Source organism: Solanum lycopersicum, chromosome 9 (assembly GCF_036512215.1).
Source record: "Solanum lycopersicum chromosome 9, SLM_r2.1".
NCBI classification, from domain to species: domain Eukaryota; kingdom Viridiplantae; phylum Streptophyta; class Magnoliopsida; order Solanales; family Solanaceae; genus Solanum; species Solanum lycopersicum.
Window position 1 is genome coordinate 58,514,777 of NC_090808.1, and position 16,576 is coordinate 58,531,352.

Genomic DNA, 16,576 nt, shown 5'->3' on the forward strand with positions numbered 1-16,576 from the left:
ATTATTTAATTTTTAAATAAATAAATATATAAATTTTATATCACACAATAAGATATAACGTAGGATAAAAAATGACATATAGAATATATATGTCTATTTGTTCAACATTATATAAATTTGTGTGTCAACTTGTGCATATTCAAAGTTGAAAAATATAAACGTGATTTTAAATCAAGTTAAATATACTACTATATTTAATTATTTTAAATTTATATTATATATTATAATTTTTATTTACTGTATCATATTCTTCGATCGATGATAGTTATACTCGTATATAAATGATGACAGAGTATGGTGGATCTGTGTTTTTCTCTCTATAAAAAAAAAACTAAGTGACTAACCCACAAGAGTGTATGTATTTTTGTAGCTACTTTTCTCTGTGTGTTTAGTAGCTACAGAGTTATCCTTTTGAACAATTTACCTCGACAATCTCTAGGGGCTCGATAAACGATTCATCTTCTCAAGAAGATAACAAAAACCCAGGTCAGATTTTTGGATTTTATGTAACCCCTTTCATTTCTGATTTTCAATTTGTCACCTTCCCAAATACCATATACACATACTGTGTGTTGTTGGGTTTTGTGATGCAATATCAATTTGTTTTCATCTGTTATGTGTCTGCAGATTCCTGGGGTTACTTGTCATAATTTATGCGGTATGGACACCACATTCATGTCCAGATGGTGAAATACCCTTTTGCCAGATTCAATCTATATTGCTTCTTAAAATATAATAAGAGTAGTATTACGAACACCCATCTTCAAGAAATTGATTTACTCACTCATTTACAGTGTAAGATTGGTACTTCCCATGATGGGTATCAATCTATGGTTTGATACAGCTACAGTTTCTCATCAAACAAGCCTATTCTCACTATCCACCGCTTTTCAAGGACTTAGTTTCTTGGAGTTATCGTCCATATGTGTCAACTTGACGTTGTTTCTTGTGTTTCTGTTTATTGTATCGGCGAAGCAGATATATCTGTGTGTGGGTCGGGTTCGATTTCGGAAGGATGATTCGGATGGTAATTCAGTACCTGGTAGGAGGAGAGGTGATGTGGAAATTCAGAGCATTGAGATAGGTAGAGCGTTTAAAGCTTCAGTTTTGTGTAGCTTCTATGTCTTGTTTGTGCATGTCGTGGTGTTGGTTTACGATGGGGTTGGTTTGGTAAGAAAGGCTACGCAAGGGAGTAGCGTGAATTGGACTTTGTTACTCTTTCCTGTAATTCAGACGTTGGCTTGGACTGTCTTGAGCTTTAAAGCTCTTTACTGTAAGTATAAAGGCAGTTCAAAATTCTCATTGTTGTCAAGGGTATGGTGGGTGGTGTCTTTTGTCATTTGTTTGTGTACTTTGTACTCTGATAGTAGAGAATTGGCAATAGAAGGCTCAAGACATTTAAATTCTCATGTCTTTGCAAATCTTGCTGTTACCCCTTCTCTTGCCTTTCTCTGTTTTGTTGCTATTAGAGGTGTCACTGGTATAGAAGTAACTAGAAATTCTGATCTTCAGGAGCCATTGCTCCCTGAAGAAGAACCGGCATGTCTTAAAGTTACTCCTTACAGTGATGCGGGACTTATCAGTTTAGCTACTCTTTCTTGGTTAAACCCACTTCTTTCAGTAGGCGCAAAGAGGCCTCTTGAGCTGAAAGACATTCCACTTCTTGCTCAACGAGATCGTTCTAAGACTAATTACAAGGTTCTAAATGCAAATTGGGAAAAATTGAAGGCTGAAGATCCTTCAGAGCAGCCTTCTTTAGCTTGGGCCATACTTAAGTCTTTCTGGAAGGAGGCTGCCTGCAATGCAGTTTTTGCAGGATTGAACACTTGTGTTTCTTATGTGGGCCCATACTTGATCAGTTACTTCGTGGACTACCTAGCAGGAGTGGAGACGTTTCCTCATGAGGGATACATTTTGGCTGGAATATTCTTCACAGCGAAGTTAGTTGAGACCTTAACGACCCGGCAGTGGTATCTTGGGGTTGACATTTTGGGCATGCATGTGAGATCAGCTCTCACTGCAATGGTATATCGCAAGGGACTGAGGCTCTCAAGTTCCGCGAGGCAAAGCCACTCTAGCGGTGAGATTGTTAATTACATGGCAGTGGATGTTCAGAGAGTAGGAGACTACTCATGGTATCTTCATGATATATGGATGCTGCCTCTTCAAATCATTCTGGCTCTTGCTATTTTGTATAAAAATGTTGGTATTGCATCTGTGGCTACTTTAGTTGCCACCATTATATCCATTGTTGCAACCGTTCCATTAGCTAGGATTCAAGAAGACTATCAAGATAAATTAATGGGTGCCAAGGACGATAGGATGAGAAAGACTTCTGAGTGCCTCAGGAACATGAGGATTCTCAAGTTGCAAGCATGGGAGGATAGGTATAGAGTAATGCTAGAGGACATGCGGAATGTGGAGTTCAAGTATCTTCGAAAAGCTCTGTACTCTCAAGCTTTCATCACCTTCATTTTCTGGAGCTCCCCAATATTTGTTTCAGCTGTTACCTTTGGCACTTGCATACTATTGGGTGGCCAGCTTACCGCAGGAAGTGTTCTTTCTGCTTTGGCGACTTTCAGGATCCTCCAAGAACCACTTAGGAATTTTCCTGACTTGGTGTCAATGATGGCTCAGACAAAAGTATCCCTCGATCGGATTGCTGGATTTCTGCAAGAGGAAGAATTGCAGCAAGATGCAACCATTGTGCTGCCTCGGGACACTACAAATGTGGCAATAGAAATTAAAGACAGTGAATTTTGCTGGGATCCATCTTCTCCAACTCCAACGTTGGCAGGCATACAATTAAAGGTTGAAAAGGGCATGCGTGTTGCTGTCTGTGGTGTGGTTGGCTCAGGGAAATCAAGCTTCCTTTCTTGCATCCTTGGTGAGATTCCCAGAATCTCTGGTGAAGTAAGTCAAATTAAAGATTTTCTCACTTTTTTCTTTAGATTTTCAAAATATCTAATCTTGGTATTCGGGAGAAGCTCTAATCAGCATTCTTTTGTTGTGCTTGTACCTTTATATTTGTGTTAGGTTAGAATATGTGGAAATGCTGCTTACGTCTCACAGTCAGCTTGGATACAATCTGGGACCATAGAAGATAATGTCCTTTTCGGTAGCCCAATGGATAAGGCAAAATATAAGGCCGTGATTCATGCTTGTTCTCTGAAAAAGGACTTTGAGCTTTTCTCTCATGGAGATCAGACTATTATTGGTGATAGAGGCATAAATCTTAGTGGTGGTCAAAAGCAACGTGTGCAACTTGCAAGGGCGCTCTATCAGGACGCTGATATTTATTTACTGGATGATCCGTTTAGTGCCGTTGATGCACACACTGGGGCAGACTTATTTAAGGTTATGCATAGGTGTTGCTTAATCATTTCTACTGCTCAATTAGAAGGAAATTTGCTGAATTTGCAATTATTTTTCTGCAGGAGTACATACTAACTGCACTAGCAACAAAAACAGTGGTTTTTGTTACACACCAGGTTGAATTTTTGCCAGCTGCTGATGTGATATTGGTAGGTGATGTATTCTTTCACTATCTAATACTCCTCCTTGTCCTGTCAAATTGTGTGCAAAATGTTCCTCTATAGCTTGAAGGCCTCTATTGAAACTACCATCATTGTTTTGTCAAGTGTATCCTCATTTTGTCCTTTCATCATGGATCTTATACTAATATGCTCAGTTCAAAAGTTACTTGAGTCTGGTCTATCAAAAACAGCCTCTCTACCTTCACAAGGTAGAGGATAAGGCTGCGTACACACCAGTGTCCCAAGACCTCACTTGTGGGATTACACTGGGTAATGGGTATGTTGTTCTCAGTTTAAAAGCGAGATGAAAGTTGAGGTATGGCAATAGTTCAGAAAAGGTGATCTTTTATTATCTATGCTTGTACTAATAGCATGGTATATAGATCATTCAGCTTCTAAGTTGAATTGTGTGTATTTTCTTCTTCTTTGAAATTTGAAGAATGTTGTAGCATAAATACAACTGCAAGGAAAAATGGTTTTGCTTGTAAGTTTTGGCTGTTCTAAAATATGAATTGTCAAAAGATCAAGAAGTAGTGTTTGTGGAGCTTGAGGAACAAATTATAAAATGGAGCAGTATGGTTGGAGATTTACCTGTGCTTTTAGCTTCCTTTCACAGGTCTAGAGAGGCTTACACTTCTGCAATAACACACACTGCGTAGTCCTTAGTGCCATGTCTACTCTGAAGCTCAACTTAAGCTGGGTGTTGCGTCCTCCCTGAGCTTCTTTGAGTGTCGAGTCTCCAGCACGCTTTATGAGCCTTTGACAATGTTGTTTCAGATGACTTTGTAGTTCCACCACCAACAGAGCAGGAAGTTCTTTTCAAAGAAGGGATTAAAAGTTCTGTAAAAAGGAAAATAAAGCCTAAACTAATTCTTGTGTGTGATTTCTCACAACTGTTTCTGATAAGTGGTAGTGCGCTGGAAATATCTAGAATAGTATGTTATGTTTTTAACCATTCAAGATATAAGATCTAAATATACTACAATCTGAAAAGGCTTTACACTCGGGCCTTTCCTTTTTACATTCTAAAGTGAAGGAGGAGTAGCCATCAAACTTGACCTGTCAACATCCTTTTTAATCAGTATTGGGGCACCATTAATTCCCAAATGACTTTTTAGCTTCCTTTCACAGGTCCTGAAGGAAGGACGTATCTGTCAATGTGGAAAGTATGATGAACTTCTGCAAGCAGGGACTGACTTCAACGCTTTGGTTTCAGCTCATCATGAAGCAATTGAAGCTATGGATTTTTCGAACCAATCTCTTGAAGAATCGGATAAAGATCCTTCGCCTGATGGTTCTGCTTTAGTGGCTGAAAAATGTGATTCAGTCGAAAAGAGTATTGACAGTCTTGCAAAAGAAGTACAAGAAGGTATCTCGGCTGCTGATCAGAAGGCAATCAAAGAGAAAAAGAAAGCTAAAAGATTGAGAAAAAAGCAGCTTGTTCAGGAAGAGGAACGGGAGAGGGGAAAAGTTAGCATGAAAGTTTATCTGTCATATATGGCAGCTGCTTATAAGGGATTGTTGATTCCGCTTATCATTCTTGCACAGACGCTATTTCAGGTGCTCCAAATAGCTAGTAATTGGTGGATGGCTTGGGCAAATCCACAAACTCCAGGGGACAGTCCTAGGACGACTAGTGTGGTACTTCTTGGTGTTTATATGGCCCTTGCTTTTGGAAGCTCATGGTTTATCTTTATTAGGGCAGTCCTGGTTGCTACATTTGGTCTAGAGGCTGCGCAAAAATTATTTTTGAAAATGCTGAGAACAATCTTTAGGGCTCCAATGTCTTTCTTCGACTCCACACCAGCAGGGAGGATATTGAATCGCGTATGTCCAAGTATTGTTATACCTTAACATTCATTTTTATGCAATCCTCTGCGTACTTGATTTTTCCATGATTCTCCCTCCCTGCCTTCTTTATTGCCCTATTTTTTGGGTAGAGCAATTGTTCTAAGGGATTCTTATGATTTACCAGGTGTCAATTGATCAAAGTGTGGTTGATCTTGATATTCCTTTCAGACTTGGCGGCTTTGCTTCAACTACAATTCAGCTTATTGGTATTGTTGGTGTCATGACAACAGTTACCTGGCAAGTGTTACTACTTGTCATCCCAATGGCGATTGCTTGCCTATGGATGCAGGTAACTGAAGGGACAGACCATTTTTAGATTTAAGCATGAGCTCTGCAAATCCTTTGCTTAGTTTATACATCAAAAACTCACAAGATTATCGAGTGATACAATCTATTTTTCCTCTCTCTCTCTCACTCACTCATATTTACTTACCTTTAATGTGCTAGTTCATCCTAAAAGTTTTCTTCCATCGACAAATACAATGTAAAAGTATAACATCTCTGGCTCAATTTTGGAGGTTCTTTGACAAGGAAGGTATTGGTGAGATACTTCTATAATTCTAATATTCACTGGACACATGCGCGACATCTCATTAGTATTTAACATAAAAGGTTGTGTTTGTTAAGTGTTTCGTGCAAGAGTTTCAAACATATTATAATTTGAAGTTCTAGTTAAAATTGGAAATTCAATCTTATCAAGTTGTTTATAATTATATCTTCACATATATTTGACAACTTTTATATTATATTAGAGAAAAGTTCAATATTCATATGATAATTGAAAAAAAAGATAGATTATATGGAATAGCCGAAGAGTTATTAGATATTGTTTCTTATATTTATTACCTCTCATTTTCTGTAAATTAGTTTAGGAATTTTCTCTTTTAGATGGTAGACCAGCAAACTATTTTAACTATTTTACAATTAAGTATCTTCTTAGGGTTGAATTTTTTCTTTTAACTTTTTATTCTTCCTTAAAAATTAGATGGAGAGTTACTTTTTCTTGATAAGAAGTGTAATAACAGTAAATTGATCTTTATTTCCACTTCTTGTTTCAGATATTTTGAATAATATATGGACATTGGCGTCTCATTTTCGTAAAGGATGTCTCATTTACCTTTTAAAAAGCTTTGATCATTCTAATTTACTTCCACCGTTTCAATTTGTTGTCTTACTTTCCTTTTAAATCCATATATTTTGAATAATATATGGACATTGGTGTCTCATTTTCGTAAAGGATGTTTCATTTACCTTTTTAAAAAGCTTTGATCATTCTAATTTAATTCTACTGTTTCAATTTGTTGTCTTACTTTCCTTACAAGTCCGTTTCGATTTGTTTATCTTACTTCCCTTTCTAGTCCATTTAAAAAATAATGCATGTTTTCGTTTTTTGGCAACTTTTTAATTCCATCTTTTTCACATGGCATGTTTAATATGACAAGGTCAAAAGGACATTTTGGTACATTCTACACATCTTTAGTTTAAGACCACAAGTTTCATAAGTCTTCTTTACTTCCGTAAACCCAGTGTCAAGTCAAAACCAGCCAAACAAATTGAAAAGGAGGGAGTATATTGTTTTTCAATCTGTATTAATATCTTCAAATTGTTGGACCTTTACAAATTTACTCTAATATAACAATTTTTACATCTTAGTTCTACTTAAAGTTGGTCGACTGATTTTATGTTTCTTATGCTAGGTTGGTTGGTTATAGTCGTATTTTTTTTAACTCTATTAAAGAGAACAAAACAAAAAACAGAAAAGAATAAACACAGAAACAAGAAGTATAATGACTTCAAAAGACTGCCAATTGAGAGGTATGTCGTGCAATGAAAAGCTCACAAGGGCCCACACTTTAAACACCTCGCGAGTCTTGAGAACTACGTGAGAAATGAGAAGTTACTGGGCCTGCTTTGTGAAAAGATAAAGCACTAGATCACTCCTGGGACATGAAAGGAATTAAACAAATCTTTTGCGGCTTTCTGCCCGAAAGGAAAAAAATACATGCATCAAAAGATCCAGTACAAAAATCAGCAAAATACTGTTTTTCCTTATTATAAGTAGTAGTAGTTTGTGTAAACATAAATCAATAACATCTAATCCTTGGTGTTATCAAAGAAAGGAAATAATCTTTCATGTGGAGCATTCTCTTGAAGAAATTTTGTTTTGGGGGGTTTTGTGACTCTTTTTGTGCTGAAAATGTTTCATCAACAAACTATATTTGACCCCGATTTGGAAAAGTATATATGTCCTTAAGGGTGCTAGAATCCCATTAATTCCATCTCTGTATACTTGCTTCACCAACATACGAATGCTACTTTCTAGTTTGCCCTTTTAGATTATATTTCATTCTCTAAAGATAACTTTGCTGCTCATGAAAATGGTCTTGCAATTCCTCGCAAAATATCATATAAGAATATTTTCCTGCTGTTACTATCTAGTTGGGTAGCTAAAGTAAATGAGGACATTTGGTGGTTTGCATAATTGGAGTTTTAAAGACTCTTTTCTAGTTTTAGCACAACTTGAACCATCTGCTAGAGTATCACTGGCAAAATATATATTGGTTCTTTTCATTTTCCGGTACTAGCCATCAATACCCTGCTGAAGTTGAAATCGTTCATACATGCAAGTTATGGACTCTCATTCTGCGTCGTCCAGTTTTGAACTGATTATTTTTAATGAGTTTTCTTGTACTTCATTTCATTTGTGCATAAAAAGGGCAAGGGTTAAAGTATTTGTGGTAAAATCTGTGCAGAAATACTATATGGCTTCATCAAGGGAACTAGTTCGCATTGTTAGCATCCAGAAATCTCCAATCATTCATCTTTTTGCTGAGTCAATTGCTGGAGCTGCAACAATCAGAGGTTTTGGACAAGAAAAGAGATTTATGAAGAGGAACCTTTATCTCTTGGATTGCTTTGCTCGACCATTCTTCTGCAGTCTTGCAGCAATCGAATGGCTTTGCCTACGCATGGAGTTGCTCTCTACATTTGTCTTTGCTTTTTGCATGGTTTTACTTGTGAGCTTTCCTCATGGGAGCATAGATCCTAGTAAGTACATTATATTTATTCCATGTAATGTCCTAGTAAGTACTTTATCTTTGCCAATGTGATGAAAATCTTGCTTCAAGTCTTGATTATTTGATGAATATTCGAGTTGATAATAGTTTTGATTTTTTGTGCATTTTAACCCCATAATTATCAACAACCAATTCATAAACATTGAGAAGAATGTAACTCAGGTCAATCAATTCTAAATGGGAAGGTATAATTTTGAGTGATTTCACCTTATTCAGCACTAGTTATGATTCACGTCTTACGAGGATGTTGAAACGACTTATCAGGAAAAAAGGAGGGGGGGAAGGATGGCGGGAACTATTTGCGAAAAAATATTGCAAGAGGGACACCTATTTTTGTCTTAGAGATTCATAGAATCGATATCATAATTTTAATTATTATGTATCTACTCCCATAGGTATGGCAGGTCTTGCTGTGACATATGGCCTGAACTTGAATGCACGCCTGTCACGATGGATACTTAGTTTCTGCAAGCTTGAAAACAAGATTATTTCAATAGAAAGGATTCATCAATATTGTCATATTCCTAGTGAGGCCCCACAAATTATTGAACCTCGTCCCCCATCGTCATGGCCAGAAGAAGGAACCATTGAACTGATTGATTTAAAGGTATGCACAATTTGTATTTCTATTTTATGGCATATGACTTTCTTGTTTTTAGGACATCATGCTGGCGTTGAAATTCAATATTATAAAACTAATTTATGATATTTCTGTGGTCTGAGTTTTTCCTCTTCTTATTCCGGTTGAAATGTTTATCATCAAGCCTTTAGTTTTATGTAATTGTATGAATGAATGAAGTTTTGGTAATAGATGCACAAACTTCTTTGTTTTAGTGGGAAAGCGAAAATTTTATTTTTGTAAGAGTCCAGTCAGATGACAAGGGAGAGCTGAATACTGCTGACAGTATACTAAGAGAAATAGTCAATGGGAGATGGTGACAGGAAAGGATGTTGTCAAAGCTTACTCTGAACTGCAAATGTTTCATGTCCTTGCATCTTCATGTTCATTTAACTGTCTTAAAGTTCAGTGAATCGCAATTGTTTCAAGTCTGTTTTTATATTCATTCACTGTCTTTAGCATGCATTTTAGGGTAATTACGTCTGGATGCAGTCAAATGTCATGCCTAGTTCATGAAAGAATTAAAAAGCTGATACCACTGTTGGAGTCTGGGAATTAACATCTCGGCAGAGCTCGTGGAAACAACTTGTAATACGCCTACCTTCCACCTAATATCAGGGATAGGAAAAGCTAATGACTACTTTATTCCTGTTTAGGTTCGTTATAAGGAGAGTCTTCCAGTTGTGCTTCATGGTGTATCCTGCAAATTTCCTGGAGGAAAGAAAATTGGAATTGTGGGGCGCACAGGTAGTGGCAAATCTACTCTGATTCAGGCTTTATTCAGATTGCTGGAACCAGAAGGTGGAAAAATAATTATAGACAACATTGATATTTCAACCGTTGGCCTTCATGACCTTCGTAGTCGTCTGAGTATAATTCCCCAAGATCCAACATTATTTGAAGGGACAATTCGAGACAACCTTGACCCACTTGACGAACATTCAGATCTAGACATATGGCAGGTAATAACTGATTTGTGTTTCTCCCTGTTACCTACACATTATTTTAAAGGCAGCAATCTTTTTTTAATTAGACTGATGTGATTATGTGACGTTTGGAAAAAATGAAATATAGAAGTTCTAAATTTCCAATTTGTTAAGGAGATTCTCCCATCATAGACACTAGATCAGCTATCAGAACTGTCTTCCTACATTATTTTAGTCATATGTTGTACTTCTTAAGCTTGTAGTTGTAGGTTCACAGACTGTTTTGGGTAACTTTACCTATTTCTTCCTTATATTTATGTTGCTCCTAAACTTGTCTTTCCAAATAGTGGTTCTCTTTTTTAAAAAAAATTCTTTATAAGTAGAAGCTGAAGCCATTAGTGGATCATTGTTTGCTTTCCGACACTGACAGCAGTTTGGTATTCCTTTATTCCCTTCAGGCACTTGAAAAGTCCCAGCTTGGAGAGGTTGTCAGGAATAAAGATCAAAAGCTTGATACACCAGGTATGTTTTCTGTTGGATTGGACTGAAACGTGCAATTCTGAGAGTGATGGGAGCCTCTCCAATGGTGTTATTTGGTTTTCTTTTGAATTCTCATCAAATATTTTGTCAACATGCCTGGCAGTCCTGGAGAATGGAGAGAATTGGAGTGTGGGCCAGCGACAGCTTGTATCTCTTGGGCGGGCTTTACTTAAACAAGCCAAAATTTTGGTGCTTGATGAAGCGACGGCCTCGGTTGACTCAGCAACAGATAACCTCATCCAGAAGATTATTAGGACAGAGTTTAAGGACTGCACTGTTTGCACCATTGCACATCGTATCCCTACAGTTATTGACAGTGATCTTGTCCTGGTCCTCAGTGATGGTGCGTTTTCTGTAATTCACTTGTTCTTGGTAGAAATGGGTGTCAAGACTATATAGGAGGGAGAGATTTTTTCTTCACCTCGACCACACAAAAGAAATTTTAAAGAGGATGAGTAGTGTGTGCGCGCGAGATTGTGGTTATGTTTCTTTTTTTTTGTTGATACGTTATATGATCTGAATCCTTGTCACATTGAAATAGCTTGAGCTTTGATAAAATTCGATGCATATGCAGGTCGGGTGGCTGAGTTTGATACTCCAGCACGACTCTTAGAGGACAAATCTTCTATGTTTCTCAAGTTGGTATCAGAGTACTCAACAAGATCCAGTGGCATGCCTGATTTTTAATTCGGGTAGCAAGCCTGAAGATTTTGATGGAAGAACAAAGAAGAGCAGAATGCCATAGGAAAAATGAACTGGCTAGCACTCCTGCTGCTGCTTCATTGGGCTAGAAGAAGTATAAATGGTGAAGGGGGTATCTGCAAGCAGCACAAGGGAGCTACAAGTTGAAATTAGTTACTGCAGTAAAGGCCATGCTCAATTCTTCTGTAGGTATGATGGGAATTCTGTAACATAAAATAAGCTAGGCAGCAGAGGTTGGTAATAAGTAGGAAGAGAAGAAATGTGACGGCAATTTGTATCTATCTGACATGAACTGATAAGCAAATTTTGATTATATTTCTGATCTTGTAGAGGACTAACTCAACTTCAGTGCCTACTTTTGTCGATAAGGTTTATTATATTCACGAGTTCTACTTATCAATCAATCCTTGTTAGTTTTGACTGACCAATCCCCAAGTACAACAGTTAATTTCAGTGTTGCTTCTATTGTTGTTGCAGCATGCCTTTAGGCAAGAACAACAGGTCACAAGTTTTCGTGTGTGAGGAGGTGGTTGTAAATACTGTCCCAATATATTTTTGAAGTTGGTGATGCTCAAGACATCATCATACTCTTTTCATTCTTTGCATGTATATTGTAATACTGAGGTGATTTGCCTCATGTTGGGATAAAGTTATTTGTAGGCCAGTCACACCTAGGTACTTAATGTGCATATAAAAATCTTTATGAATGGCTGGATACACACAAAATATGGAGTACTACTTAAGATTTATACAATAAATCAACTTATCTCCCTCACTTGTAAGGCATTTGATTTATCATCATCACTATTGTATAACTCACACTTTTTACAAAGCAAGTACTTTTTTTTTTTTTTGTGACAACTTCACCAGGCACAACTAAATAAGAAATTCTTTACTTTTTTGTTAAGTATTCTTACTTAGTATCTATAGTTAATTATTTTTGTAATTAAGTTTTCAAGTAGCAAGAAACTTGCATTTGATCATTTTAATTTGTGTACCCTTGACCTTCAAATATAAATTCGATTGCTATTCAAGTGATAAATTTAGGGGTAAATAGTTTGACGCCCATGAAGGGGACATAATGATAATCATAATATTATTTTGGTCTATTATTGAACATTTACAAACATTGCTTTATTTTGTTTTGCAAGTAAATTTGTAGTTCGTACCAATATAATTCAGTGTGACAACTAACTACTGGAGTTTAGAGGATAAATGGTGATTATTCTGATCTTGGTCATATTTATGTGCTTATTTATCGTATTTTGCCCATATTTACCTATTGTTTTAAAAGGTATTTTAAACTATATTGAGTGTGTTCTGATTTGTATTGTTATATTATGCATTGAGACACCAACAAAAAAAATGGTGTTTAGTTGTTCAGATTATGATACAGATGAATTGAAAAATTTCTTTACTAAAAAAAAAAAGAGAAACATATCTGATAGTTTGCAAGATTATAAGGAGATTGTGAAGGGTATGACCTTCAAGGACATAGCTGAAGCAAAACAATTTTGCAAACTTTATGCTATAGCTAAAAAGGTAGAACTTGTTATGGTGAAGAATGATAAAAAAAGATTGAGACATGAATGTGGCGCTGAAGGTTGTCCATTTTTACTTCTGATTTCTAGGGATATGACCACTCCTACTGTTAGTGTTAAAACACTAGTAGATCATATAGAGTGTGGAATAGCATATGATCGACGACTCCTTAGTGAATTGCTCAACAATAGCTCCGTATTTTAGGGAGAAATTGCAAGTAACCCTAAGTACAAGGTCAAAGAAATGAAGGCTGATATGGTAGAGACTCTGTATGGTAGCTTTGTGGACTGTTACAATAAATTAGAGGGTTATGTTATTGAATTAAGAAGTTGTAATCTATGGTCTAACATTGTGATAGATTTATCTAAAGAAACATTATCTGATGGTAAGAGAAAATTTTCTAGAATGTATATACGCTTCAAGACAATGAAACTGAATTTTAAGTGTAGGTTAAGACCATTTATTGGCTTAGATGGTACATTTCTTAGAAGAAAAGCTAAGGGATAGGTATTGATTGATGTTGGTCAAGACACTAATAACTCTTTCTACTATTTAGCTTGAGTTGTGGTAGATAAAGAAACGGAAAGGTTGGACATGGTTCTTTCAACATTTGTAGCATTCACTTGAACTTCAGAATAGTGAAGAACTGACATTCATATCAGATATACAGAAGGTAATATTATACTACTAAGTTGCAATTTATTTACCTTCGTTTAATACTATTCTTTTATAAGTTTAGTTGTTTTTAGTTGATACATAGTGCATGCTTGATGCAGCAGGGACAATTTTATCTGAAGCACATCAAAAATATTGTGCAAGACATATTGAGGCAAATTGGTGCAAGAGATGCGTTAAATGTAAGCTGAAGAAGTTGTTATGGTGGGTTGCATGATCCTCATTTTTAGAGGAGTTTGGGGACTAACTTCAAGAGATCAAGGAAGTTGATGAAGAGGCTTGACAAAATTTAATAAATAAGTATCCTCCCAAAATATGTGCAGAGCCTATTTAGATATACAGTGTGCAAAAATTAATTGTGGATAATAACTCTACAAGGTCCTTTAATGCTTGGATACTTGAACCAAGATTTAAGCCAATTATTGAAATGTTGAAAGACATCAGGGTCAAAGTAATAGAGAGTTTGACAATAAAAGAGGTTGATGTGAGAAACTGGAAAGATAATGTGTTTAGTCTCCAAAGTGAGTTATTATTTATTGAGTATTTGAAGATATTCAAAGTTTGTAAGGTGAATAGCAATGAGAATAATTGTTAGAGTTTGCCCTAATTTTCTTTCCTTATTTGAAGTTTATTTTTTTCGTTAAAGAAAAGTCAAACTGTTACCTAAATATTTTAACTTTTTCTGAAAGAAAAATATAATTTTCTTTCATATTTGGTTTATTCTTTCTTGGAGGAAAAGTTTGGAGATGTATAAATTGAAAATCCCTATTCTCACAATAGAAAGCAGGAACATTCACAATGTAGTCAATAAAGAGTTTTGTTTATGGGGTAATTTTCTCTCAATTAGTTTTTAATATGTAGCTCGTTTGACCAACCTCTAATAATATTATGTCTTTTAAATAGTTTTGTTTGTCATCTAATTTACCATCTCAATGATTTGCAATTGTAAGCTTGTCTATGACGCCATATTCATTTTTGAACCCAACAATAATGGCCGTGAGGTCACTGAAGGCGCAGATAGACACATTGTCAACTTAAGAGAGAAAAGATGTACATGCAGAATATGAAATCTCATTGGAATTTCATAATCACGTGAAATTAAGGCTATGGAGCACAAGAAATGATACCTGAGAATGAAACTGATTGGTATTATAGTAAGGAGGCAGCCTTTTGCAAGTTACAAATATAAGTTACGAACATAAGTTACAGCCTGTTAGGGGAGAACCGTTGTGGATATGTAATCTTTTGCATGTCACTGAACCACCAGAATTGATCGAGCTTGTTGGCGCCTAAGCTTATGAGGGAAAGAGAAAAGAATGAAGCACTTAAGAGGTGAAAGTATGGAAGAAAACAAGAAAAAGAGAAGTGATGATATGTAGTACTTGTGAAGAACAAAATCATAATTCAATAGGATGTCAAAAGTCATTTTTTTATTCAATCTTAATTACAACAAATATTCAATCATTTATTCTTTATCTTCTATTATGAATAAATAATGCAAAGTAAACCTACTAAGAAGCAAGGGAAGCAAACTGTTTAAGCAAGGGAATAAATAATACTATGTTGGTACTACTATTTTGTATATGTTTGTGCCTATAATGATGTTAAGGCTCAACTTGTGGTTTTGCTATGTTTTGTATAGGCTAATGCCTTAAACGTTATTCTTGCCATATTTTGGTAGTTTATGTTTTGATACTACGATTTAGTATAGGTTGGTACCTTAAACGATGTTAAGGTTAAACTTTTTGTTTTGCTAGACTAATTGGTTGCCTGTTTTGTTACTATTGTTTGTATAGGTTGAGTGTATCAGCTAAACTAAGTGAAGTATGACAAATTTAATAGTCTGTGTTTTGTAAGTGACATTTGATATTATATGACTAGCATTTAGATGTTATGTATGGTGTCTTTGTGCAAGTGTAATAGTGTCTTTGTTTAGCCTTTGTGCAAATCTAATAGTGTCTTTGTTTTGCCTTTGTGCAAGTCATTATTAGTAGTAATGACTTGATAATCTAATATGACAGTTACATTAACTTGTGAAAATATTAATGCTAATACAAGCAACAACATACTCTAATACAATATTGTTAATTGACTAAACAGATTCCAAAGATGGTTGAAAACAACTAAGACTTGAAAATGTCATTAAAGAACACATCCTTATTCTTACACGAGATCTAAATCACAAACACACTAACACAATTCAAAAAAAAATAAGATTATCTAAAAAAAATAAACACTTGAAAATATTTAATACTTGAAAATTACATTCAAGACACATCTGCCTTATAATATCTAAATCACAAATGAAAAAGGACAAATATACACTAACACAATTCAAAACATAAGATTCTTTAACACAATGAAAGACTTAAAATTAACAAACACTTGAAAATTATATTCAAGAACATATCTTCTTTATGCTACACAAGATCTAATGAATAAAAATTAAATCACTTGAAAATTACAACAACAAATACCACGAACACAATAAATAATAATATACACAATATCTTCAATTTCGTCACTTTTGCTTTCAAATTTCTTGATTTGTTCACCTCAAAGTAGTTAAAACTCTCTAAATTCTCCATTTTTTTAAAAAAAAAATTATCTCTTTCAATATTAGTCGCATTCAATAACTCTCAAATTTTCCATTTTCAATGTAGCAACTTTCAATTTAGACTTCAATAAATTTACTTCAATAAAAGAATTTCCCGGAGAACTATCTTTCTCCTTCTAAAATTCATATTTGTCAATAAAAATATAGAAGAACTCATAATCATATGAAATACAAACAGAAATCTCACAAATTAACATTTGGTGAAAATGTACCTTAGGTTTAGAACATTTATAAAATCTTCTTTCGGATTTCATTGAAGTCTTTGAAGTGAAATAACAAGCCATTTCACCAAAAATAAGTCATCATCATGGAGTTACTAATTGAACCACAACTACTTTCAAATATGGTTTTAGGTCTAATTGAAGGGAAACGACGAATCGATGAGAATCAACTAAGAAAAGTCGACGAACAAACAATGCAAACAACGAAGAATCTCTAATGAACTAGGGTTTTAGTTTTTGAGATGAACGAAAGATTTGAGAGGAGATTTT

The 16,576-nt window shown here is 35.2% G+C and overlaps 1 protein-coding gene across 1 annotated transcript; it reads left to right on the forward strand.

The window, feature by feature from the left end:
- The first annotated feature begins 246 nt into the window (after nucleotides 1-246).
- Nucleotides 247-11,655, forward strand: ABCC8 (ABC transporter C family member 8). The gene is made up of 12 exons (XM_004247079.4): nucleotides 247-486; nucleotides 628-2,913; nucleotides 3,037-3,357; nucleotides 3,438-3,524; nucleotides 4,668-5,363; nucleotides 5,512-5,676; nucleotides 8,141-8,435; nucleotides 8,860-9,071; nucleotides 9,740-10,045; nucleotides 10,468-10,531; nucleotides 10,653-10,892; nucleotides 11,124-11,655. The coding sequence occupies exons 2-12, from the start codon at nucleotides 814-816 to the stop codon at nucleotides 11,234-11,236; spliced, it is 4,599 nt and encodes a 1,532-aa protein (XP_004247127.1). The 5' UTR covers nucleotides 247-486; nucleotides 628-813; the 3' UTR covers nucleotides 11,237-11,655.
- The last annotated feature ends 4,921 nt before the right edge of the window (nucleotides 11,656-16,576 follow it).

What these genes read in the sequence shown, in the direction of transcription:
- ABCC8 (XM_004247079.4), top strand. Translation starts at nt 814, where the DNA reads ATGATGGGTATCAATCTATGGTTTGATACAGCTACAGTTTCTCATCAA. An exon ending in CAGGGAGGATATTGAATCGC is followed by an intron (nt 5,364 to 5,511) that starts GTATGTCCAAGT and finishes ATGATTTACCAG; the next exon opens with GTGTCAATTGATCAAAGTGT. An exon ending in TTGCTTGCCTATGGATGCAG is followed by an intron (nt 5,677 to 8,140) that starts GTAACTGAAGGG and finishes AAATCTGTGCAG; the next exon opens with AAATACTATATGGCTTCATC.